The sequence below is a fragment of the Coptis chinensis genome, chromosome 3 (genome assembly GCF_015680905.1).
Source record: "Coptis chinensis isolate HL-2020 chromosome 3, ASM1568090v1, whole genome shotgun sequence".
In the NCBI taxonomy this organism is placed as follows: domain Eukaryota; kingdom Viridiplantae; phylum Streptophyta; class Magnoliopsida; order Ranunculales; family Ranunculaceae; genus Coptis; species Coptis chinensis.
The window spans coordinates 30,726,021-30,752,224 of record NC_141458.1 but is presented as its reverse complement, the minus strand read 5'-3'; the positions used below and the strand labels follow the sequence as shown (position 1 = coordinate 30,752,224).

The window sequence follows — 26,204 nt, the reverse complement described above, 5'->3', positions numbered from 1 at the left end:
TCCCAGTGGACCTCACACCGACCAACATAGCTACACTAAGATGTACAACAGAGTTCCTACAAATGACCGAAGAGTCTGAAGAAAGCAATCTTATAGCCAAGACAGAAGCTTTCCTCACATTCATAGTACTCTCCTCCATTAAGAATTAAATATTCACAACTTACAACACTAAAAGTAGAAAGAGAGCAATGACGTCCTAAACATAATACCCAACTAACCCTCACAACAAAAACACGAGATAACTTCGAATCAATATATCTCTAGCTCTCCACCATTAATCATCAAGTAATCAATATAACAAGGTTTTTATTCCAAGGTAAACAATAATGAAACAACAATGACTCAAGCCATTAATCCACATTCTGAATGCAGATGGAACTAGCATGACATGCACCTACACCAATGGCCAAATGCGTTCAACTAAAAAGAACGTAACTTATTCAGTCCACACTGTTGCCGACTTGCCGTGTCAAACAATATTTGGAAATTCGAGGAAACCCAAATACATATCAACAAAGATGGAAGCCTAGAATACACACAATCAAGAAAAGACACAACAGATCCTATAAGTGAACATGTCATGCTATAATACCAGTTTAACTAACTATTGAATTTTTCCTGTTATCTCTTCTTACATTTTCTTCCTTATAGTTTTACTCCATAAACAAACTTTATCTTCATTTTGCAGCGACAATTAGTTGCATTGTACCCGACTAAACACGGATGGTTTCATATAATTGAACTGTGATAATAAAGAAAATTACGACACTCAAGTCCATAGTTGGGCACACAATGCTTTTGGAGAAATTCAACAAGTACCTCTCCCGATGGGCACAAAGACGATTCCTCCAAGCAGATGTTTGGTAGTTCGTCTCTATCAATTCTTCAGTATAATCAACACTCAAGTAGGTAAACTGAAAATAAAATGAGTGTATTACTATATTAGTATAAACTCTAGCTACTTCCAGGCAATAAGAGTTAACATTATCGACTACATGAGTTGGGCACATCAAGACTACGACTAAATCAAACCGGCAGATGTTCTTAGAACAAGATTTAATCCAACATTATGGTCGGTAGCTTAGTATCTTAGACAAATAAATTTACATTCAGATACAGTATAATTGAGATATATATTCACACTAACATAACCTAATAGTAGGGTTCATATTATTGATATATATTCACACTAACATAACCTAATAGGGTTCATATTATTGCAAGATGTACCGTTCTCAGGTGCCGAACTCATGGTTGGATTGCACCATCTTGATCCGCTCTGCATAATAAGGGTAATCAAGATCATTGTGTGTCGGGTTAAGCTGCATTGGAATACTATCCCAATTATAGATAACCAAAGAAATCTCTATCAAGAAAGTACCTTTAGTATGGTTTCAGATTTCTCCAATTGGTACTCCTTTTATTAACTTGATAAGAACGGAAATCTAGCGTCCGACCTCTTTCACGAATCGTGACAATCCTCACAAACAAACCCAAATGGGTTGGAGATTTGTTGTTGGAGATTTGTTGTTGTTTTATTAAAACAACAACCGTTCTTAATTCAATTGTTGGAGATTTGTTGGAGAAACTCGAATCGGGATTGTTGGAGATTTGTTGGAGATTTGAAATTCGAATTTGGGGTTAGGGTTTCGAAGGGTTTGGGCGAAAGAGACGACCGGTAATGGTAGGTTGTTGCCGGTTTCGATTTGGTGGGGGGGGTGTATTGGGCTTTGCGATTTGGGCTTTGTTGTTTGGGCTTGGGCGGAGGCTGCCCGATCTAATATAAGTGGCGCCCAATACAGTACTCTTAATTAAAAGCAACAAATACCTACCCTCGCGTCCAAAAGGCCACCCACGGATAATCTAAAATGGCAATCTTGGGCTTTATCCTGGGCCTGTTTTGAAAATGAACAAAATATTTATATATTTGAATAGTACTACCTCTTTAGATTTTCAAAATTAAATGAGGCATCCGTTGGGGAAGAAATTTTGACTTCATCTGAGCCCAACCCAGGCCCAACATATCTTTCTCCCTTTGTTAGCTTGTGTGGCTGTGTCAAATAACCTTGAACTCTGACGAAGAGCTAACAATTCCTCATATATTGTTTGATCGAATCAAAATTGGATATTGATGGTGAACCTCTAATTCACTTTTGGATCTCTAATTCACTTTTCATGATCCACATGAGTTGGCATGAGTGCATGACATAACTGTATTGTTTGTTTTTTTTGGATTCAGTAATCAAAGCTTCTTAAACTTAAGTTTTAAGCATTTAGAAGTTCAAAATTTGTTTGTTTTTTTTAAGTAGTTTAAGTATTCGGTGGTAGTTTCAGCCCGCACCAAAATTCTTTTTGAATGCTGAATTCTAATACTTTAAACAAGGAAGTCACTTCTTGCCCTTTTTTAAGAACTCATCTACTTTCTTACCATGATTTTTATGGCTTCAAAATGAGTTCTTCAAAATTTGATGATGGCGTCATGGATTTTTTTTTCATTTTTTTAGGGTGAATGATATTCATTTTGTTAAAAATAGAATTACATATATATTTTTTGAAAGTAAACAAAATATGAAAATAAACCGTTAAAATATATTTGTGAAAGCATATTTTAAAATAAATTTATTTATCATTTTTTTTCTTCGATAATCCATCTCCCCTCCTCAAATCTAATATATATTTTGTTTTATAAGAAATCAAATTATTGTTTAAAATAGATAATATTGGTAAAATTGTTCGAATGATTTATATTCAGCATTCAGAGCCAGGTTATTATAACATAAAACAAACATGTTTTTCAGAGTTCAGCAATCAACATTTAGCATTTAGAGGATATGCCATTTAGCATCCAGCATTCAGAGGCTCAGAAAAACAAACGACCCCTTAGGCTCTTTTTCAAAGAAAAAAAATGTGAGAAATTTTAGCAAGACTGACAAACAACCTTCCAAGTTGTTCGAAACTAGCACATACTTAGCTCTCGACCAATAAATCACAATATACAAATTCTGATTATTGTCAAGTGGATCTGAATATTTTTAAATATTTTCAAATCTATATATCATTTTTTTTTTCTTCCAAACCATCGGTATAATATGATTGACGATATATTAACAGCATAGTAATCTCTATTGATTTTTTAAAGACTATACATTGAGATTTTTGTTAATGGAAAAACCAATTAATAGATATGAATTTTTTTTTATTGTTTGGACAGTTGCTTAAGAGATTTGGAAATGGTGTCCACACGTGAGAATGCCAAATTGCCAAATTGGTCTGGATTCATAGTCCAATTTCCTTTTAAATTTTAATTATATATGCCCAGATTTAGGCTACATTTGCTTAAGATCACGAGAATTGAAAATGTTGTCCACCCACGTGAGAATGCTAAATTGCCATATTGTTCTGGATTCATAGTCCAATTTCCTTTTAAATTTTAAATGGGGAATTTTGACTTAACCCCCCAAAGTTTAGTAGCGTTTTGACTTAACCCTCCATTTTTAAAATCGTTTGAGTTTGCCTCCCACTCCGTCAATTTTGTGTGTAACAGACATTGGTATTTTAGCTATTGACCATTTTACCCTTATGAAATAGACGTTGCATTGCCCCCCACATTAACACGTTAAACCAGCTTTGCGAAAACCCCCCAAAGGTTGCCATTATTTAATTCTTTCACTCTCTCTCTCTCGTATTTTCCATATTGGCCATATTTTATTCCTTTCGTATAAATATCATCTCCTCCTCGGCCCTTTAGTCTGAAATCAACACAAATCTCATCTCATTTTTATGGGCGGTGGCACTTGCGAGGTTAGCAACACAAATCAACTATCTAAGGCTCTATTCTCACACTTAATCTTCTTCCTGACCTTCTTCTTCTTCTTCTTCTTCATTGACTGTTTACTTAAACATTGGGGGGTTTATGCAAATAGCATATTGACATTTGAAATTGAAGAAGAAGACATCATGAATATGGTAACACCTCTTGACTTCTACTGTGATTATCAACAAGAAAATCACCTTAGTTCATGCGTGCTCACTCTTGTTGAGCATACCATCTATGCTGTACAACCTCTTCATCAACCAAAAGCCCAGTCTTCTTCTTCTCCCAAAGGATGGATAATTAAAGTGAAAGAAACAAGGCCCAATGTATTTCAGTTCCTCGAGCCACTTTCTGGATGCCCAATTAAAGTTCTACCCAACTCCTTTCCAAAGATGCTCAACACACTGGACTTCAAAATTTATGTTATAGGTAAAGAATATCATCTTGAGAAAGCAAAATCTGAACGTGAGGGTCGAAAAACAAAACAGTCCATGGATCATTTTGGTGTTAAGAAGCATGTTTTTTCTCAAGCAGCAACCAGCAGTGATTTTGTAGTCATGGCAATACATTCTAGTGGAAAATTATTGGTATTGTTCCGATCAGGTGATAATAATTGGAGTGTTATCGAATATCAAGAAGATAAGTTTTTTCTTGAGATTGCTGTGTTGGATTTCTTTGAGGGGATTACTGTTTCCTGTCACATTAGGAAGAGATCCCAGTAAGGAAGTTCAGTTTAATTTGTAGTCTGAGAGTGTTGTTAAGTTAGGAGAGAATAGGTGAAATTCTTTGAATCTTTAAGGGGGAGCAATGAACTTGGGTGATTTGGGCTATATGGAATCTGTTTATTTCCCTGGAGGTTCTACTCAGTTCTGGATGCCGGATAGTTTCGCTGGATATCCAAGGAAGTGAAAGAATTGAGAAAATCAGAGACTTGTCCAGGTGCAAAGAGCCTCACACCCACACTTCTAGTTCTACCCTATAAGCAAATTGTTTTGATTTGTTACTACATTCTAAATTATCCTTCATTTGTTCATATCGGTATTGTCATACATCAGTACTTTTTGGATATTCGTAGCAATTGTCTTTTCTCATTTTGGCAATTTTTTTGTTATATTTAACTTTTGTATTTCATTGGTAGAATCTACTCGTTCAACAATTATAGAAAGCTTGGATTATGTTCAGTGGTATGATCTTAAGATATTGGATATATGTTCAATGCTATGATCTTAAGATAAGTTTGGGGGGTTTTCGCAAAGCTGGGTTTAATGTTAATGTGGGGGCAATGCAACGTCTATTTCATAAGGTTAAAATGGTCAATAGCTAAAATATCAACGTCTGTTACACACAAAATTGACAGAGTGGGGGGCAAACTCAAACAATTTTAAAAATGGGGGGTTTAGTTAAAACGCTACCAAACTTTGGGGGGTTAAGTCAAAATTCCCCATTTTAAATATATATGCCAACACTTAGGCTGCGCGTTTGGAAAGATGAGTAAAAGAAAATGTTTTCATGGAATCTAAAATCTTATGAGTGTTTGGCAAACAATAAAACAGAAAAGTGGAAAATAGATTCTCAAAGTAGAAGGGGTGAAAACAACTTCCTAAAAAATAGAAAGAAAGTTGTTTTCTTTTCCATCTCGTCTTCTCATAAGAGATTTATCTATCTAACAAAATAGATAAGTGTGGGGCCCAAAAGACCCTATCCAATGGTAGATAATCATTCTTACTAAAATATGACTTGGCAGATCTAAGTGTTTGGAGGGTTTGTACAATTTTGTTAAGTGTAATCAATACCATGAGATTCATCCAAAAATCAACAATTGAGACTGGGCTTATAAATTGTTAGACTAGCCCATAAACTGTTGGGCCTCCAAATTTGACATGATATTGTACAATTGGTTGCCCCAATTGATATTATTGGGTTTATGGATAATGGGCAATTGGGCTCGTCTTGCGCCGAAGGCATGGCTTACCTGCGCGACAAGTTGTCGGGATAGCACTGCATGCACGTCGAGGTCTCGCGGGCCGTAGGCACGGGCATATCCTAGTATATAAAAAAAATAGTTTTCCTCGTTGAAACAAACAGTTGGAAAACAAATTTTTGATAAGGCAGATTCCAGGAATACAATTTCTTGTTGAAAGAGAATTCTGCCGAACCAAGTAGCCGTAGAGAAATTAAGTACTGTGGATTCATAGTTCTTAATGTAAAGCTTGCTAAAATGTGTATTTATTTCTGATACGAAATGACATTTTCCCTAATGGAAAGGCAAGGAGAATCCCTTCCTTATGTGAATGTTTAAAAGACAGCCGAGCATATATAATCACCTTTTATTCCTTATCAATTGTGGAGGAACTTTTTGAACCATATAGATGAGTGCTTGGGGTATCTCTTCTTAGTTTTGAAGTCCACATAGTTAATACCAAATCGAACTGTGTAGCCTTCAGCCCATTCAAAATTGTCCAAAAGTGACCAAGCAAAGTATCCTCTCAAGTTCATACCTTTCCTGTTAAAACGAATGCTCTAACTTAGTTTAGCAAAACCATGATTTGCAATGGAAATTTGTGTATTTAAACCCTTTGATGATAATCTATAACTTACTTGATGGTATTCAGAACAAAAGAAAGATGGCGATGATAATAGTCAATCCTCATATTGTCTGTTAATGCTTCCTCAAGAGAGAATGTCTTGTTATTGACCTCATCTATACCTGCAAGCAGAGAAGTAACAAACACAATTCGTACTTGTATTTTTTATTACTGGACTAGCTATTAAGTCATCACTTCTTATGAATGGTATGAAAAGAAACGTGATTAAAATTTAAAAATTATTCAAAACCTTAATTACCGTTCTCTGTTATGTAAATGGTAGGATTCTTATATCTTTGCTTGGTGTAGAGCAACAGATCTCGAATCCCTCTTGGGTACACAAAAAGCCATGATGAACCAGCCTGTAAGATCGTGTATATTAAAAAATGTGATTTTTGCCAAGTATAAACTAGATTACTTCCATATGAGCTCAAAAATAAATGTAGGCGACTTTCAAAATGCAAGTGGAAGTGAAAGTGAATTGCGTACGCTTGCTGGTACGTGTTGGTTCAGTTAACTGCTTTGTGTTGCGATACTTGCTAAATCCTACAAGGGATGTACGTGTGAAGCATTGCAGCAGTATAAATGTTTTTGGGCTTCTCTACTTATCACCAATTGATTCTAAGTTTGATGCTCATAATGATTTTTGTAAATTATTTGTAGGAGCATACTAGTTTTTAGTATGTTCTATTTAAAAAGTCTCACCTTTGGGCCAATCGAAGTCCCATTTCTCTCCGCTATACATAGCAAAACCGCTTTTGGTTACAATATTAGATAAATATATATATGAACAAAAGCAACGTGGGGTGATTGCGCTATAACTTACTAGTGAGCGTAGCGAGAGAATCTGTGAGATAGCTTGCTTGGACATTACTAGAGGGATTATTTGTTGCATAGTTTGCAGTATAGTAATTTAATCCAAGGAAGTCGAATGATCCTTTTACCATATCAGATTGATTTTTGGAGAATTTTGGCAGTCGGTTTCCAACGAGCAACTGCATGTTCTTCGGATAAGCGCCATAAGTCAAAGGATCCATAAACCTATATATCAAAGATTAGTTAGTTCAAATAATCCTAAAATTACTAAGTACTAATGATTGTGTATTTGTGCTTTGAACCTTTGACATCATACAAATGATTCAAGTAATTTTCTTATCAAAAATGAATCTTTGATTAACTTTATGCAGTTGTCTTACCAGCCAAACATGAAGTCAATGGCTCGTTGGGCAGCATCTTTATGAACCTTGGCTGGAGAAAAAGGCACCATCCAATGAGAAACTAGTGTTATTCCAATATTCCCATTCTGCTCAGCCTGCAAATCTCACTTTCATTTTATTCCAATCTGTAACTTTCTACAATATGTAACTACTGAAAGGTAATTAGGTAATCTTAATTCCAGAAGTATGTTTCAAAGATCATACAAAATCATAATGGTTTTGTAATTTGTATCATGATCGAGGCCACATACTGAAATACTGTGTCAATAATGAATAAGTTGTATTTGATCGCATTTCTGAAATCGTAAGTTTCCAACTTTATGCTGAATTATGATAAAGTTTTGATACTGTTTTAATAAGGCAATTCGCAAGGCCAAGTATGTGTGGCGTCCCATGCATATCAATTATCTCCAAATTAGTTGTGGGTTTAGTCCAAATTACGTCATTATGGATATACAACACAGTATATCTTTGAAAACAAGCCATTAAGACCATTTTACTAAAGTTCACCTGATATTTTTCTTTGTATACTTTCACTGCAGCTGCATGAGCAAGAAGTTGGTTATGGCCTGTAATATATGGCTCTGTTGCTGAATTCCCAGCACTGCAATTTCTAATTTGTTTCGAGCATCGGCCTGGGGCCAAGATGCCCATGGCGTAACCACCACTGCTGAAGGACGAAGGCTCATTTAAGGTAATCCAGTGCTTCACCCGATCACCAAACTCCTTGTAGCAAAGCTCAGCATAGTCTCGAAAATCTGACCTGTACTCCCGTCAAACAATCTTAATGGACCAGGCCAAAGAAATGTATAAGAGCAATAAAATATGAGCATGTCTTCAGTGCGCAGGTCGTATGGTGCGCAGGTAATATGGGCTCAGGCAATAATGTATGGTGCCCAGGCAGTGGCGGAGCTAGGAATGTAAGTGAGGGTGAGCCACCCAGAAACCAAATATAAAAAAAACAATACACTAATTTTTTTTTAACTAAAAATTTAAACCCGATCACAAAACAAGTATATTTCGAACATAAAAAAATCATATAAAATAATTGCATTAAGTATAATATAAAAAATAATAAGAAAAGAAAAAATAATTCAATCTAAACAAATACTTATTCATAGTTGTTCTTGGCGGCCTTCTTTTTTATCATCTTTCTTCATCTTTTGGAAGCGTTGCAAGATCAACTCGGTATCAATGCTATCAAAAACTTCTTTTTCAATGTATATTATTAAATAATCATTCAACCATTCATCCACCATCCGATTGTTGTTGTTTTGGTAGAAGAGTAGAAGACTTAAATTTTAATATAGAGTAATAGAAAGTGGAGGAGAGGAGAAGTAGAGTATGTTAGGGTTTTTTTTTTTAGTTGTTTTTTTTTTAAATAGATACAAGATGATTTCTGTTTGGGTTTATATATGGGTTGATAAAAACGAGATAAATAGGAGCACAAATACTATTGGGTTTTCTATTAGCTTTTTTGGTACTATTGTTTTTTTCGCATACCAAATAAACAAGTCAAATCTGTACATCAAGTACAACACCCATCACATGACATCTAACACATCCTTTTTGTTTCGCTCAGCACATGCCACCTTTTTTTTTTGCTCCCTTATCACTTGGTTGATCACTTCAGATAGCTCCTTTGTACAATTGCTTTTAGATTCTTCCTTGAGATTCCTAATTTGTGATGATTTCTCTTTGAAAAATCAAAGAGGAATTTGAGACTCTTCACAAGCAGCTTCTTGAGAAGGAGATTGACCTGAATGTGTTTCTACAAAAGCACAAGAAGCTTCGAAAGGCGATCACAAGCGTGCACTCGCTCATCTTCTTGCAAAATCATCTTCCGTTGAGGCTATCAAGTATCAATCAGTATGATATATGAAAAATATCATTCTCAAACAAGAACATTCTTGTCTCATCCATATCGCACCACCCAACTTCTTGACATTTGAGTGATAAAATTAGAACAATCTACAGTTCTTTTGTATTTTTTCTTTGTTGTTTATATATTTTTTTTTTTTCTTTCCATTTTTCACTCCGATTTGTTAGTCGTCATAAACTCATTGCTTTATCCGCCCCCTCGAACTTCGGATGGTGGCGAGACTTTATGAACTTCGGATGGTCACTGATAGCTACTTTTTTTTTTTTGTTTTTTTGGTTAAGTTGAGGATACGCCAGGGTGTACCCTGGGCCCCCCTGGCTCTGCCACTGTGCGCAAGTAATATGGGTCTTTGGATCAGTACTTTTGCCATTAAATACACACGCACCCCTTGGTATGAGTGGCCGAGATGTAATGGCGCACCATACATCTCGCGCACCATAGATTTAGCCATAAAATATAGCTTGAGCCCGCAATGATGTTAAACATGGCAATGTGCTAATGTGGCATGATTGAAAATGTGTATTCTGTATACGGGCATTTCTAATTGAGGGTGTAAAATTGCACATCCACAAAGTCTCATTAGGATTTTACAATTCTCACCACACACTAATGTATTGATTATAAATATCCAATTTATCCACACTCAATACTCAATAGTTTCCAATGGAGAAATATAAAAAATTTAAATTTTGAAACTCGAGCGTTGCTTAGAGCATCTCTAGGTGGTGGTAGCATATTCTTCATATTTGAAGAATGCGAATGAAGAAATTGGTCGCAAATTTCGACCAACTCTAGGTGGTCGCAAATTCGATTACCAAAAAACAACCCACGCGACATTAGCACTGTCGCGCGATAGTTGTAATGTCGCCCATGTATAATTTGAAAACAACTCACGCAACATTAGGAGTGGCGCGCAAGTGAAAAAAAAAACCCCTACGCGACATTAGGAGTGGCGCGCGACAGTGCAACTGGCGCGTGTGTTGCTGGTCAAAGTCAAAAAAGTTGTGGGACGACATTTGCAATGGCGCGCAACATTACCAATGTCGCGCCGCATCTGCATCCAAATTGCCAAATTTGCGAACAAGAATGCGAATAAGCAAGTAATGCGACCACGAATGCGTCCACCTAGAGTTGGAATTCCGGGAAATTTCGACGCATTTCTTCAAATTTAAAGAATGCGACCACGAATGCGTCCACCTAGAGATGCTCTTATAACGTATTTTAAACTCATGCGTCACTCGTGATGCCCGCACCTTTTACTAACTTGTATCCGAGATGGGGAATCCACCACTCCATTTAGAAGGTTGGTCATCCTCCATTTGAAGGGAATTTTTGAGATTAAGAGTGTAAACTTCACTCTTATATTGTTTACACCCGTACCCCGCAATTGGAAATGCCCTAAAGTGTACGTGTTAGAAGTTAGAATGTTTGATATAACCCAAAATTAACTTGTCATTGTGTGAACATAGTACACAGCTACAAAGATTATTGAGATTTGTTTGTCATCCATTTTGATTCTCAAGAAAACATAGTGGTGTCATTGGATTGAACTTAATCAAACCCGAGATTGTGTAAATTTTAAGACCTTCGTACATTCTCTAAACATCCTTCACTGGGTTTTTAATTTGCTGTCATAAGAGCATCCCGATGGTTGGATTATATATGACTTGCCACCTAGGTAAGTCATAACAAAGTATAACCCAAAAACTTACCATCAAAAACCACAACCCCGACAGGAAAAGTTGGGTTTTGGTTACTTTTATGAGCCATGCGCGGTAAGTCACATGCTGTACAGATGGTTTTCTGTTGTCCATAAAGTATATCTGAAAAGATCGTCAAGAGACAGAGAACCTACCGTGCAGCAGCAGAGTTGCCACACAAGTCATCGGTTATTTCTGTTGCTAACACCAAAATGACAAATAACCTAGTTTTTTAAGCAATAGGGTATGTCCGTGCTTACGACCCGTGAGACCTCAACGCGCTTGCCGCCCTACCCCGATAACTCATTGTGCCTTCGGCGCAAGGCGTACGCATGCCGAAATGCGTGTTTTCGGCACGAAACAACACGTCGCGCCTTTGGTGCAAGGCCAGCTGCGCCTTCGGCACGAAACAACTCGTCACACCTTCGGCGTAAAGTGTATGTGCGTCTTCGGCGCAAAACAACTCGTCGCGGCGCAAGGCCAGCCCAATTGCCCATTATCCATAAGCCCAATAACATCAATTGGGTCAGCCAATTGTGCAGTACCATGTCAAATTTGGAGGCCCCACAGTTTATAAGCCCAGCCTTTTGGCTGATTTTTGGATGCCTACTCCCACTATTACAATTTTTTTTTAATTGAGCCCATGCTCATGGTTCCAAGCCCATAAAATATTCAACCCATAAAAATTTTGTCCAATGTTGACTTTTTTGTGTGGGGGTGGGTGAGGTGAGAAAAACTGTTTAACTCACCCTAAAAGTTTTTTAATTCACCCTCCATAAGTTTTGAGTAGCTATGGTTAGGAGGTGTGTCGACCACGTCTCACCTTAGGACGTGGAATCTGTCCTCCCACTCCTCCCTATTTTATTAGATAGATTTGACACAACCATTAGGGCACACCTATAAAATGGTTGTTTCAAACATTGGGGATGCTCTAATACTTCCCTTCTATAAATGTTATTAGTTAAGGCAGGCATGGTCGCTACCACAAAACGGAACAGAATATGTGACACTACCTTTGTACTTACACAATATGTGAGCTTAAAAAGCCTCCATATTCATCTTCAAGGTGTTGTGGAACATCCCAATGAAAAATAGTCACATAAGGTTGCAGACCTGCATATGTTTAAATATAGTGAGCCTGATATGTTGAGAAGACGGGAAAAAATAAATAAAATGAAAGAACATTGGCAGTGCAAGGATGGACCCTTAGACAGGAGCTCGTCAATGAGGTTGTTGTAAAACTGGATGCCTTTTCTGTTCACTCCACCGCTTAATTTTCCGTCTAACATCATTGACAATAAACAATTAATATGAAATAAAAGAATGACAATAAACATCAAAATATGGGCAATTTTCACTTTCGGATACCCAGACCAAAACTAAGCAAATTTTTACTTAGTTTGGGATTTTGGGCTATCCCAAGAATATTGGCATGAGCTAGATCGTTTCACTAGTTGGTTGTTTTAGTTTGTGGATCTCGTATTCTGTCAACTATAGTCTATAGGGAAGGCTAGCTGAGAGAATTAGAGTATGAACGAAAGTGGAGGAGAACAACAATCTTTTTAGTCTAAGGAAGTTGTTTTCTTTATTTTAATTTTTTTCCCTACCATACATCGAGTTTTCTCTTTGGCTTTCCTATTTTTGACTGAATTTTGATTCTACGGATCGAAATTTTGATTCTAAAAGACACAACCATCATCTACTCCGTGAAGTAGAACAGTGAATGATCTTTGAGCCCCAATTAACTTGAGGAAAATTGCATCTTTTCTTTTATATAGATGAGATGGAGACAGACATGGAGTAGAGATGAATGGGTATCCTACTAGGCATAACTCTTGACCATGAGATGGAAAATCTATAAGCGTCCAATCCCATGTCCTTCATAAGCGCTACGTCTTCCTGTTTGGGAAAGAAAGGCAACAGATAAATAACATTGTGGTAATTTTTAATAAAAAATATGTGGACAACAAGAACAAACAATGTTGATTACAGTACCTACCTTATAGTGATGATAGTGATCATTGGCTACATCTCCGTTGCCACCGTCTGCTATTCTCTCTGTCTTATCACATTAATTTTCCCAGTAAGTAGAAATAGAGTAATATCACAATGTTCAACAATATATCACATCGACCTTACATCGAGCACACACACATACCGGTACACGTACATTTGTTTATCAAAATTACCAAAGGTTCCATGACTTCCATCAAGCTATTCAGAAATTAAAAAGGTATTGGAAACCAGGGTTCTAAGTTCTAACTGGGCCCTTGTCATGCCAAAAAACACCAGAGGAAATCCTGACACTCGTATGTTTTCAAGCTTCTTGAATAAATGAATAGTACATATTACTTTATGGAGATTTTTATAAAAAATTCTCAAAAAAATGGTCCTAAAATTTTTCAAAAGTATCTGCTAAGTGCAAACAAAGAACAACGAAGTATGACCTTCATCAGGTTCGTACTTCAGAACTTCAAATGTAATTAAAATGAAATTAAAATTGTGCACCTGTGTCAAACTAAAATTGTCATGTTCCAGAAACTATTCATTACCTGGATGCTCATGAGTATACGTATCCCAGTTACTTGGGCCTCTACCATCTTCTTTCCATGCACCTTCATACTAATTACAGGAGAATATATCATAATTATATTAGAACAAACATTTTTTGACAAGAAGCACATGAACATGGCCTATTTTAGCCTCTATATGTTGTGTTAATTACCATCAACGCGCTACCAAATCACAGCACATCACAAATTTTATATGTAATATCTCTTTTTTTTTTGTTAAAATTTATAATGTAATATCTCACTTATGCTAGTTCTAAATAAAAGTTAGTTGATGCTTAGCTCAACACTAAAGGTATAGATTAAAAATTGTGTACTAACATATACTTTGTAAGGTTGTAATGCTGGCAAATACGAAAGCGAAATGCACTTAGTACCTGATAAGCAGAAGAAGCAGTCCCAAAAATAAATCCTTTAGGAAAAGTACTTCGATTGATTGTGGAGGAATCATAATCTGCTCCTTCTGTGACCATTAAGCCAAGCATAGCGACAATGCATAGTGCCAGATGAACTCGACTACCCATGACTGACTAACAATTGGATATTTGGATACTCAAAGCTCCATGCTCTAACACGATATATATATAGTGATATTGCTGTCTGATTCCTACTATTGGGATAACCATAAAATTATGGGTGTTCCAATTAAATTATTGAGTTATTGACTAGTACACACATGCTGGCCTACCCTTCTTTCTTAGTAGTTTTTGACTTTCTGCTCAGCAGGGAAAAACAGTTGATGTGATAATGTACGTGAATGGATTTTACAGGAATAATATTTGCGAGATAAAGGATCTAATCACTATAAGACTATATTTGATCAATTAATTAGTCACTAAAAAGTAGGCCCGTGCATACGCACATTCTCTTTTGAAAACTTGCTCAATAACATATGCAAATTTCGTAATAAATTATACGTTGTAATTGGAAAAAAAAAATAGGGTTTTAATTTCATAACAAATTGTTTTAATTGAACATTAAAACCTCGTTTTTAATTTGGAGAGGGATCCCGACCCATAAGTTTTAATTTCCTAACAAATTGTTTTAATTGAGCTTTAAAATCCAATTTTTTATTTGGAGAGGGATCTCGTTTTAATAGTTGACTAGAAAGCGTACATACGCACCGGCTTTTTTGAAAACTTGCTCAACAATCATAACTATACATATGAAAATTTTATAACAAATCGTGATTCCTATTTTAATCGCTAACCCGTTTTAATTTCTTAATAAATTGTTTTAATTAAATTTTAAAAACTCGTTTTTTAATTGGAAAAGAAATCCCGCTTTAATAGTTAACTTAATTTAGAAGTGGTATTCCCGTTTCAATAGAAGAATGATTCATGTTTTAATAATAGAATAATAATTTCCATTTTAATTAGAAGTGTCGTTTTAATAAGAAATGATAATGTGAAATTTTAATAGAGCTCGAAAAATACATTAGTGGGAGCTTTAACATTAATATATAGATAGATTTGATCTCATATTAGTTTCTTTAAAGATTATGTTTTTTCCCTATTTATTTGTTATTTCCATTTTAGATGATTCTTTACTATATTTGTTTTGTGTAATCTTCTATATAGTTCATGTTTGGATTTGATCTTATTAATCAATTGCACTCAACTAGTTTAGTACAGTACTCATTCAATATTATTAGTTTTAATTTGTCTCAACAAATTGTTTTAAATTTTTTTTACCGGTTTTTTTTTTTTTTTTTTTCTGGTGGGATTCATAGGAAAAAATGTCTCATTTTTTTTTCTCGTGGGCCCACAAGATAGGAAATTAAAATTTAAAAAAAAAATGTGCAAACAAAAATGTCATGGCTTCTCGGCTCAAACCCCTACGCCGCATTATAGGGTAGAATATATAGTGGGGGCTTTATATTTAGACTAGAAAGTAGGATACACACTAGTTTTTTGAAAACTTCAACAATCAATGAATATATATATATATATATATATATATATATATATATATATATATATATATATATATATATATATAAGCGGGAATCACACTTATAAATTAAGTCAACTATTAAAACGGGATCCCTCTTCTAATTAAAAATGGGGTTTTAAACTTAATTTAAACAATTTGTTAAAAAAAATTAAAATGGGTTAGCGGCGAAAACAAGAATCACGATTTATATAAATTTTCTAACAAATCGTGATTCTTGTTTTCGTTGCTAACCCATTTTAATTTTTTTAACAAATTGTTTAAATTAAGTTTAAAAACCCCATTTTTTAATTGGAAGAGGTATCCCGTTTTAATAGTTGACTTAATTTATAAGTGTGATTCCCGTTTTAATAGAAGGATTCCCGTTTTAATTAGATATGCTAGATTTTTTTTTATTGTTTTCAATAGTGAAGAATTTCCATTTTAATAGGAGACGATGACGTGGAATTTTAATAGAGCTTGAAAAATACCCCTTGTGAGAGCTTTAATATTAAGACTAGAAAGTAGACCCGTCGTTCATATGCATCAGCTATTTTAAAAACTTTCTCAGCAATCATAACTATACATATATTAATTTTCTAACAAATCGTGATTCATGTTTTCGTTAAGTTGCTACCCCGTTTTAATTTCCTAATAAATTGTTTTAATCAAGTCTTAAAAACTAGTTTTAATTTCTCAACAAATTGTTTTAATTAAATTTTAAAAACCCGGTTTTTAATTAGAGGAAGAATCCCGTTTTAATTTAGAAGTGTAATTCCCATTTTTAATTAGAAGTGCTAGATTTTTCTTTTTCAATAGAGAATGAATTCCCATGATAATATAAGAATAATTCCCGTTTTTATTAAAAATGCTAGAATTTCTCTTTTCAATAAGAAAAGAATTTTTGTTTTAATAGGAGTTGATGACCTGAAATTTTATGAAAGCTTTAATATTAATATATTAATTGATTGGTCTTTTCTAGAGGTGCGGTCTGCTTTAATTTGTCGACCACCACCAATAGTTTTAATAGTTGTGTTTCTTGTTTGAAGCATAGTTCAGGATTTCAAAATTTTCAGAATTCCAATAAATCTAAAAATCGAAATTTATCAAATTTCGACTCCTATCATATTCGGAATTTCAATTGATTTCGGAATAAACAAATTTCGACTCTATATTTGGAATTCCGGTTTTAAAAAAAACCAAAATATTAGACAGAATTCCGAGGTTTCTAAGAAGAGCCTTCTTCATGAGATGTATTGTCTTGTTATGTGGGCCTTTGGATCAAGATTACCAGCGCCCCTATACACACGCACCCCCTGGTATGAGTGGCTGTGATTTCACAGCGCACCATACGTCCTGCGCAGGGTAGATTTAGCCTTCTAAGAAAGGATGAGGCAACGTAGGCAGTTCCATCCACATCTATTCAATTCGTTATTCCATTCCGGCTGCTTTCAGTCTTGGAGAGGAGATATAGAACTATTCGTACGTACGGAATGAACCTGTAAGGGTAAGAATTCCGAGGTTTCGTTTAGAAGAAGGAACAAAAAAATGTACTTCTCCAAAAACTTTGGAGGAAGGGGAAAAAAATGTACTTCTTCAAAAGCTTTGGAGGAGAGGGTGTCGATCGAAGTATATGACAGAGTATTACATTGGCAAACATTGGATTAATACTTGAGAACACGAGTATAAAATGTTGGGATTTATCTACATATTAGGATATTAAGTTAAGAATAATATGTGCGATATTGTCCATAATATCTCTTCATAGTGGGTTACTATAATTAGTGTATTTTATATGATATATTTTCATGTTAAGGTGGTGTAATTCTCTACTTAAACTTATAACAATGAGTTCATCGATCTAACAACAACAATAAAACAAATTGTTCATATTTTAAATTGTTCAAATTAAAAAGCTAATCTAGTGGGGATAGAACCTTTTTTTTCTATGGAAAAGGCAGGTTATGCTGCAATTGGATTGTCTCAAAAACATAATTCGGACAAAATATCTACTCATGACTGGTCACATTATCAACTTCATATTCCATGTTCTTTGCATACTTCATGGAGAAAGATTTGAAAAACGAAATGTATTAAACAAGTGCTTTTGTCTTGAGCTGAATTTCATCTCCTTGTTTCAAGATATTCTGGTCTTCGATATAGTTAGTTTCTGTCAAATGAAACAAAACTCTGCTTTATTCTGGTCTTCGATATAGTTTCTCTCAAATGAAAACAAAACTCTGCTTTCAACTAAGAAAATTTTTTCTTAGGGATATGTTATTGTATTTCACAAGCTTGTCACATGAGCATGACTGTGTTGAAACTTGAAACAGGTTGGGTTTGTCGTGCTGCAAAACAAGTCCTGGATCACCTATCACATGACTATGCAAAAACTGACAGGCAATGTTGATAATACATCCATGTGTGCACAAGGATAGAATCAGGGGAGTGTGGATTGTGGAGGGTGGACAACACCCGAAAATGTGAATTTGGAATTAGCTACGAATAATTAATATGAGAAACTAGGCCACGCGGGAGATTGGTTTTATTTATTTTTTTCTAAGCAACAGGACTTTCAACCCTCTTTCAAGCTAGATTAGGACCACTTTGAGATATTCATTTCTAAGAATCCAAATGCACTTAGCCATATAAAGGAAGAATCCAAAAACTTTGCAGATTGCACCATACCAATTATTATTGTTGATCTATGAAGGTGATGATAAGTTAGTGGTTTTGCATTTGTTGAGGTTGTTGATAACTACCAAAGTCTGATTTCCTTGGTGTGAACTCCTCCAGGGATAGAAAGTAACTAGATTGAGGTGTGACTTTCTAGTGAAATCTCCCAACAATCTACGTTACCAATGACATGATGATCAAATTGTAAGAACAAGGAGTGGTAAGCGATAGATAGGTCTTCTGGGTCTGTCTTGAGTCTTGACTACATCTATTCCAAAAATGTGTCTCTAAAATCCTCAAGCTTTGGAGCTCCTTTGTCATCTCTTATAAGAGAGCAAACCATCATGATCTGTATCCAGTTGATCAACGTGCCCAGACACTAGTCTTTCAAATGCCTGCTCGTCCTCGACATAGTTACAGATTGTCGCTTTCTATTACCTCTACACGACTACGCTCATTCCTTCTTCAGTACTTTTTTCTTACTTGTCAAGGGCAGTAGGAATGTAGGAATGAATCAAAGTTAATATGATGAACTAAAACAACTAGGATCGGATCGGAGTACGATTTTCTTGTGAGTACGCTCAGGGAGGTTGCATTTGTTTTTATAAACAAGGCCAGAGTGGTCTCTGTAAGTGCCGAAATTCTATCATCAACTTAGGTAGTTTATCCAGCCTATACAAAAATGAAGTAATAGAATTGGTTTTCTTAGTGCTCTCTTTTCTACCGAATACATATCACTGAAAACCGCTCATCCTTGCTTCACGTCCCATATTAAATCTATATATACATCCATTCACCTTCTCATCCACCTCAACCTTCACAATGCTTTGTCATGCTGGGGTGTATTGACAATCTGACATGTGGCCTTGGACTGCCACCTCATTACCACATGTTTCTCACTGCTACATCATGTATTTAGATCATGCCATGTCATTCCACCTCATGTTGTAGTAAAGTGACATTTGTCAAGTACTACTATAGCCATGAGCCATGAGCCATATATGTTTCATAATGTGCTACTTCCTTGTGCTGCCATGTTGTACTCCATAGGATGCCATATGGAGTTTTGCTATTGGATCAAATGATCGATTTATTAGGTTTTAGTCACTTACATACAGTCTCAAACTCATTTCACATGACCGATTGGTTTGTACGTAAGTCGATCAGTTGTCTTTCACTTCTGTGTTCACATAAATCATACATGAGGGAGCGTGGGACTTGGTCTTGTCCTGTTTGCTTGGCTCAACTGGTTGGTCAAACACTAATACTAGAGCTTTCTTCAATACTTTCAAGGGTCAAGGCATCACAATTAATCGATTAGATACATCAATTAACCCAGTGAGGTCTTCAATAAAAAATGTCCATTCAAGTGATTAAGTTAATATGATCTAGAAAGTCGAAGAACATACAATCAAAGTAACTAGTTTATTAATAATTAGGCGTCAAAGCTCAAATTCACTCCTATTTTCCACTGATTATGATGTACGAGATGATCTTAGACTATGGCTTTATGGCCACAGACTATTCTTCTTTTCTTACTCTTTTTAAAAATTTAAATTGGTTTGTTTTTGTAGTTTACATACATTAAAAACGAAGGAAACGCCACTTCGCGTCAAAGAACGAACACTGTAAAGTTGATTCCACTCTCGAATGTATAGATAGAACCCAAACCAGGTCACACAGACTTAATTAAAAATCTAAACTGATTTGGTTTTGTAGTTTACATACATAGATCACAACTTCCAACACGAGGTGAAAATTGCCTTAGGAACAATATGATTCATAGTACAATTCCCATCAACGCATCAACACATATAGAGCAAAAGTTAGTACCTAATACAGTCCGTTCAGAACCACCTATTTAGCACAACTACACTTGCACCTAGACATGCATTTCTTGCAATCCGAAAGGCGTGGCTTCCCGCCATTACAATCACACTTTTTTGAACACACGGATTGTGATTTACCACCCCACAGACACCGGGCCATGCAACGTAGTATTGGCGCACATGCTGGGCAGCCGTACTTCATTTGATCAGCAATGCAGTCTCTACATCCGTTGCCTTTCGAAGAAGAGCATGCTAGAGAAGGGGCGATAACCAGCAACAATAGAAACGAAACTATCGCCAAAGCATTTAGTTGAAACCACTTCTTCTCCATCTCTTGCTGCACCAAAACATGCGACTCTAAGGCACTTATAGACCTCTTGGCGAGAGAAATGAGAGTAGAGAGCTCCAAAGAAAGGGTAGGTTCTCAAAAAGTCTTTCAAAGCTATTGAATTCTATTAAATGTGACTGTATTTCTATCCATTCAATGTCTCGAATTGTGTAATGTTTCTTAGTTCAAGCTTGGTGCTGCCAAGTGACCCAAGCTCATCTACAGCTCGGACCTCCACATAAATATGAAGTCAACTGCAAATAGACAAGTCTTTCTCATCCTTTTCTTTTCATTAGTTTTTCAGAAAAATATATGAAACTTCCAAATATTTGCACGAGTCTGTCATCATCTTCAATCCAAATACACGGAGAGAATGAGGGTACAATATAACAAGAATCAGAAGAACGATACTACAGAGTAAATGCAGACACAATACTACATAGTAAATAAAACTTAGACTTGGGCTTCCTTTGGGGCTTGGGCAAGCTTTTAATGACTCATTTTTTCAGTAACTAAGAAAAACTTAATCTGTTTCCGGGTTACACTTAATCCGAAAATATGACTAAATTATCAAAATAAACTGCCTATTTTGGAGCATGTATACCATCTTGGCAAGGTCTTAACTGTAGGTATGATCCAAAATAGCATTACGATCTTAATTAACATGTTCCGCATCATCTCATGGCTCATACATTCACTCACACCTGTGATAACTCTCGTGCACTAAAGGTATAATGGCATGCAGGGGGATATTCCAACTGCACTGAGGCATGAAAAATAGAACCCAAACCATTGTTAACCACTGCACTGCACTTAGGCATAAAATTTCCATCTCTGGATCAAATACTACCAGTGATTCAGTGCACCGTCTTTACGGCTTTACATATAGGAAGTATATAGTATAAGCTAGATTAAGTGCTGGGGAATGGGTAGAGGAAACAACTACAGCTGAATAGGGACCAGGCAGAATCCATCATTTATTACTCTTTTTGGAGGTCTAACAATAGACTACTAAACGCTTTTGATAAACTGAAGAATATAGACTGTTCTGTAAGGCAGATACAGGAAGCACAAACCATCATACAATTTTTCTAAATAAAATATAAGAATGTTCGAATGAGAAAAAGGGTCCAAACAGTATTCCAGGGAGACATCCATCATACATAATGTTGATGCAACAAGCGCCATCACGTAACTCCTTGGAGAAGCATCACTCTTCACTGAGGATTGGATTAATTAATGGCTTCATCTGCGCAAGATATACAATTGCCCACCTAACAAAGAAAGATAAATATAAAAACAATGTTATAGGAGTAGATGCAGTTGTCTGCTGAAATTTCGATCTTAGCATTTATGAGTTAAGTATTTAAGACACAAAATATTATGAACAATGGATCTACAAATCTCATATTGCAGAATCAGTAACATAGTTTTGGAATACTAATATTATTAATACATGGTGACGATACCAAAGAGTGCCAAGAAAAATATATCTCTACTGCAACTCATAAAGTTAATTGCCCAAGGCAGTAATTCCCACCATTTGAGCAGTCCCTTTTGGTCAATTTAAACAAATATGGAGAAACAATGATATGCATCAAATATTTATCACTAAAAGCCTAAACGCATATATGAACCAAACTTTACATTTGCTCCAAAGTAAAGTTCAAATGGAAGGGCAAGAAACCATAATATATGACAAACGCTAATTGGTATCTTAAAATGAAAATTATAAAACAACCTAAACTGTTGCACAAGAGTCAGGTGGAGTTTCACTCTCCAACATAGCCACCTTGTCTACAAAGATATCTCCACCATCACAAATAGTTGAAAATAACTTGATCGTTTGTGATCATCCTGCGTACCATGTGTTTGAAATTAAACTTCTGATCCTAATCTCCTCCAAACCCTGTCCATCTACATTCTCATTTTTGCCCTTAACTCCTTGTCTCCGTCTTCTTCATCCACATTGCTATTGTATATAGATCTTTCAAAATGTTAATATTTTTTAATTCTTGCTGTCCCCTACCTCAACTCTTCGACTCTAACATATACTCAAGTACATACTGTTATGTGATAATTATACAGTTATTTCAAAAGTGTGAGTTCATAGTTAACTAGTCAAGTTGAATCTAGGCTGAAAAATTATGTATCACGGACTTAATTACTTGTCAAACACGTACCTAGAAAATCCTAATTAGTTCTATTTCAGTATCACACAAATACCCATCTTTATATTAGTTAAAAATGTTAGATCATCTCCATAAGCTACTCAAGATCTAGTTCCATGTTGATAAACAACCTAATTTTTCGTTTCTTCTTTCCATCTCCAAATCCACCACTGACCCTCCGTGCCATTTTCGACTTCAAGTAGTTATAGGCCTGTCTTTTGTCCAGAGCTTAAGGTGAGTCGCCGAATTTCACTTGTCTTGCCACCAAATTAGCCGAGACCTAGCAAACTCCATACCTAGACACTCCTCAGCAACTAAATATGCTCCCATCTACTAATGTGGTGCATACTACTACTGGTCGCGGGGCTAGCAAGTGATGGGGTGTCAAAGATGCTAGGACGTTCCTTGCTTTTATAGTATTCTATTTTTCACAACAAATCAGGCTTATTTAGCCACAAAAAAACCTACGTGGTAGGCGGCAAGGTTGGCAAACATGTACGGCAACACGATTAAAGGCGTGGGGCGGGAGGTTGTGCCTTGGCGCCTTCGGCTACAAAGAAAAGAATAAGATACTTATCCATAAGAATATCTACATGTACATGAATGAAGAGGTCGAAAGCTTGAACAGCAAGTAACACCACAACCCCTGCAAAGAAAATTCCCCACAAATAAGGTAAGTCTTGCTGAACCTATAGTAGCCCAACCAGCTACACCCTCGAGCTGGTGCTCAAAGACAACACCCCAATCTCAACCAAGCACCCTAGGATTTCCTTAGATGTTTTCATGGATCATCCATAGGGATTACTTCATGCACACAGCTTTAATTCAATTTTTATGGTAGTTGATTGATTTTAAAGATGGTACACTCCATACACTGTAAAAAGAGTCTAGATGCTGGTCATATAACTCGTTTATACTCACAAAAAATTAAACGTCTACATGGCACTCCAGGGAGTATCACTTCTCATCGATGTCAAGTTTACTGAACTCGACTGGATCGCCTTGAACACCATCTAGTGAGTAAACTAGGTATCTACCGGAGGTCGACTGTTTGTTGGCTCACTTGACCTCGTTTGTGTCGCAGTAATAGATGAGCTTGATTTTGGAGCTCGCTAAACCAAAGGACTCTAGCCCTTAACATACTGAAATTCGACTCTAAGGGCTCAAATACCTGACCTAATACCAACTATGCTATATGCCCAAAACTATTGCAAGGTAAAACAGTCACATTTGAAAGCCTTTTAAACCACCAAAGGCATACCAATATAACGCAGAGTATCATCTGCATGTGAAATAGTAACCAGTTAAAAATCTATAGAGCCCTTAAAAGCGCCTTTAAGCCTCGAGGCAGAAGGCCTCCTTGAAGTTTGGCTGAGAGGCGTAAGACTCAGATTAAAGATCGAAAATAAAATTAAAAAATAAATTAATAATAAAAAAATGTATTGTAGAAGAAAATATAAATAAATCAAACCAAACAAAAAACCTCGAGTCATATGACAAATTTAATTAGACAAGCACAAAGTTATAGAAGCTTTCAGTTTTACTTTGTGAGGGACACTGACGAGCTGCAAAAACTAAAAATTTGAACAAAGCAAGAGACATAGGTTTAGGGATGATTGTGTGCTAACTAAGGGTTTAGGACAACATATTTCATTTATAGAGTTGGACTAACGTGTAGTTTTCAAACTTAATAGGATAGATTTCATTTTTATTTATTTTTTCCCAAAGAAGATCTGTAAGAGGGCTTCATTGAGGCTTAAGCCTCGAGGGGTAGGAATCGGGGGCATGAGGAATAAGTCTCTTTAACTAACAAAGAGGCTATAATCACAGTGTGTTTTCTGTCTATGAGGCTAGAGGTTGCGCCTCATGGCCTATGTCCCAGTGATCAATGCTAACATCGTTACGATCCCTTCCTCTTTCAAGAAATTTTACTTGAAGTAACCCTGTACTAAAGAATATACCCCTCTTATCTATGTCTTGTGTTGGGCCATATGAATGCAAGGGTAGACAATGGAAGGAGGAAGAAATGAATATCCATGTTTTGAAGTACTGGCATTTTGGATATCTTGGTATAAAGTCTACAACACCGTGAACGGCCTAACTTGGTATGACGCATTGACGCCTTCAAGAAATACCTGAAGAAGTCACCGAATTGGGTACCTATTCTTAATTAGCATATGCATTGACACCGGAAAACAAGGCGTGAACAGAAAAGGAAAAAATTAAACAATTAATAATAATTATAATTATTACAAAAAAATAATAATCTGGTGCTCTGATCTCGACCAAGCACCCCACATGTTTTCATTGGGATTACTTAATGCACAGGGATTTAATTCAATTTTTACTGTAACTGATTGATTTTAAAGTTGGCATACTCATGAGGTTAGATGCTGGTCATATAACTCAATTGTACTTGCAAGAAATTATATATACTCCTCTTGTGTCTATCGTTGTATAAACATAGCCTACAGCTAACTTGGTATGACTCGTTAAATAAATTAGCATGTGCATTGGGGATTGGAAAAGATGATTACAATTGAACACCCAAGAGAAAGAAGAAGATACAAAAAAACTTACATCAACCAACAGCACACAACTGCAGTGATGACCAATGTCAGGTGTAAACTGCAAATCAGTAAAAAAAAAATATGAATCGTTGACCGGATAAAATTGAATAGAATTAGGGGGAGGGGGGACTTATTGTACTTACAGATTTGCAGAAGGACCTCTATTGCAGCATATTCTCATGAATAGAGCGGCTACAATACCGACCACGAGGAAAATTATACTTGTTAACAAGAAACCCATTTTTTGGTTTTTTATTTCGATCTACACCCCCAACTCAATATTGAAATTTATTAACTACTTAAAAGATAAATCTTCTTCACTCAGATCTGCGAACCGGTTGTAAAACCCGAGTGGTCGATCTTGATATGGGCTTTTTGTTTTTTATTATTATTATTATTAGAAAACCCAACACTCATACATTTTATCCAACTTTACCCTCACCCCATTATCACCCATTCACCCCAACCAGGGCTGTCAATGGGTTCGATAACCCGATAACCAATTTTAACCTAAACCGATAACAAACTGTTTCGGTTCGGGTTTTAGTGTTTTGGTGATTCAGTTTTAGTTAGCTAATAGGTTCAATTTGAAGTTCCGAATAGATGTTGTTTGGTTATGGATTTGCCATCCATCAAACCTATATGATTGCAAATCCAATCCATCAAACCGATATGATGGCATTTTATGATTAATTGAAACATCGTCTAATTGTCTCTTTTTCTCTCCAACCTCTCATTTGCTTGTCAAAATAAAACTCTCATTTTTGTCTCCTCGAAATTATTCCTGTCTCGTTTTACTCACTATTTTCTCTCTCAACTCATTCTTGCACTATATAGTAATTATAGTTTTTTACAAGCTCAAAAAAAAAAAATGTGGTAAAAATTAATTTATATGATATAAATTTTAAATAAATTTATAGTTTCAAATGG

At 35.8% G+C, this 26,204-nt stretch overlaps 3 protein-coding genes and 1 long non-coding RNA gene across 8 annotated transcripts; all 4 read right to left on the bottom strand.

Moving 5' to 3' along the window:
• Window positions 1-827: 827 nt before the first annotated feature.
• On the bottom strand, window positions 828-1,444 carry LOC147509129 (uncharacterized). Its single transcript, XR_015218360.1, has 3 exons — window positions 1,382-1,444; window positions 1,231-1,279; window positions 828-914 (listed from the first exon to the last, which is right to left on the bottom strand). It is a non-coding gene; the product is annotated as an uncharacterized LOC147509129 (long non-coding RNA).
• A 4,574-nt stretch (window positions 1,445-6,018) lies between these two features.
• On the bottom strand, window positions 6,019-14,514 carry LOC147509128 (beta-glucosidase 12-like). Of its 5 annotated transcripts, none has more exons than XM_086601439.1 (13): window positions 14,146-14,514; window positions 13,751-13,820; window positions 13,198-13,256; window positions 13,022-13,097; window positions 12,403-12,480; window positions 12,224-12,311; window positions 8,127-8,379; window positions 7,596-7,711; window positions 7,226-7,440; window positions 7,105-7,136; window positions 6,659-6,761; window positions 6,413-6,521; window positions 6,019-6,317 (listed from the first exon to the last, which is right to left on the bottom strand). In XM_086601439.1, the coding sequence occupies exons 1-13, from the start codon at window positions 14,290-14,292 to the stop codon at window positions 6,152-6,154; spliced, it is 1,512 nt and encodes a 503-aa protein (XP_086457565.1). In that variant the 5' UTR covers window positions 14,293-14,514; the 3' UTR covers window positions 6,019-6,151. The 5 variants fall into 5 exon arrangements, with proteins under 5 accessions (XP_086457565.1, XP_086457566.1, XP_086457570.1 ...); XM_086601440.1 differs by having other exon boundaries at window positions 13,198-13,260; window positions 14,146-14,411; XM_086601444.1 differs by lacking the exon at window positions 7,105-7,136 and having other exon boundaries at window positions 7,344-7,440; window positions 13,198-13,260; window positions 14,146-14,411.
• A 5,547-nt stretch (window positions 14,515-20,061) lies between these two features.
• LOC147509127 (uncharacterized) lies at window positions 20,062-20,667 on the bottom strand. Its single transcript, XM_086601437.1, has one exon. The coding sequence runs from the start codon at window positions 20,534-20,536 to the stop codon at window positions 20,234-20,236; it is 303 nt and encodes a 100-aa protein (XP_086457563.1). The 5' UTR covers window positions 20,537-20,667; the 3' UTR covers window positions 20,062-20,233.
• Window positions 20,668-21,597: 930 nt separating this feature from the next.
• Window positions 21,598-25,754, bottom strand: LOC147509126 (ATPase, V0 complex, subunit E). Its single transcript, XM_086601438.1, has 3 exons — window positions 25,418-25,754; window positions 25,285-25,332; window positions 21,598-21,807 (listed from the first exon to the last, which is right to left on the bottom strand). Exons 1-3 carry the CDS (start codon window positions 25,513-25,515, stop codon window positions 21,744-21,746), a joined length of 210 nt encoding a protein of 69 aa, XP_086457564.1. The 5' UTR covers window positions 25,516-25,754; the 3' UTR covers window positions 21,598-21,743.
• Between the last annotated feature and the right edge of the window lie 450 nt (window positions 25,755-26,204).

Coding starts and splice junctions, on each gene's coding strand:
- LOC147509128 (XM_086601439.1), bottom strand. CDS start 14,292: ATGGGTAGTCGAGTTCATCTGGCACTATGCATTGTCGCTATGCTTGGC. Junction 7,712..8,126: donor TATACAAAGAAAAATATCAG/GTGAACTTTAGT, acceptor TGAGATTTGCAG/GCTGAGCAGAATGGGAATAT. Junction 7,137..7,225: donor TTCTCTCGCTACGCTCACTA/GTAAGTTATAGC, acceptor TGCTATGTATAG/CGGAGAGAAATGGGACTTCG.
- LOC147509127 (XM_086601437.1), bottom strand. CDS start 20,536: ATGGAGAAGAAGTGGTTTCAACTAAATGCTTTGGCGATAGTTTCGTTT.
- LOC147509126 (XM_086601438.1), bottom strand. CDS start 25,515: ATGGGTTTCTTGTTAACAAGTATAATTTTCCTCGTGGTCGGTATTGTA. Junction 25,333..25,417: donor AGAGGTCCTTCTGCAAATCT/GTAAGTACAATA, acceptor ACTGATTTGCAG/TTTACACCTGACATTGGTCA. Junction 21,808..25,284: donor GTTGTGTGCTGTTGGTTGAT/GTAAGTTTTTTT, acceptor TTTCTTTGTTAG/GTGGGCAATTGTATATCTTG.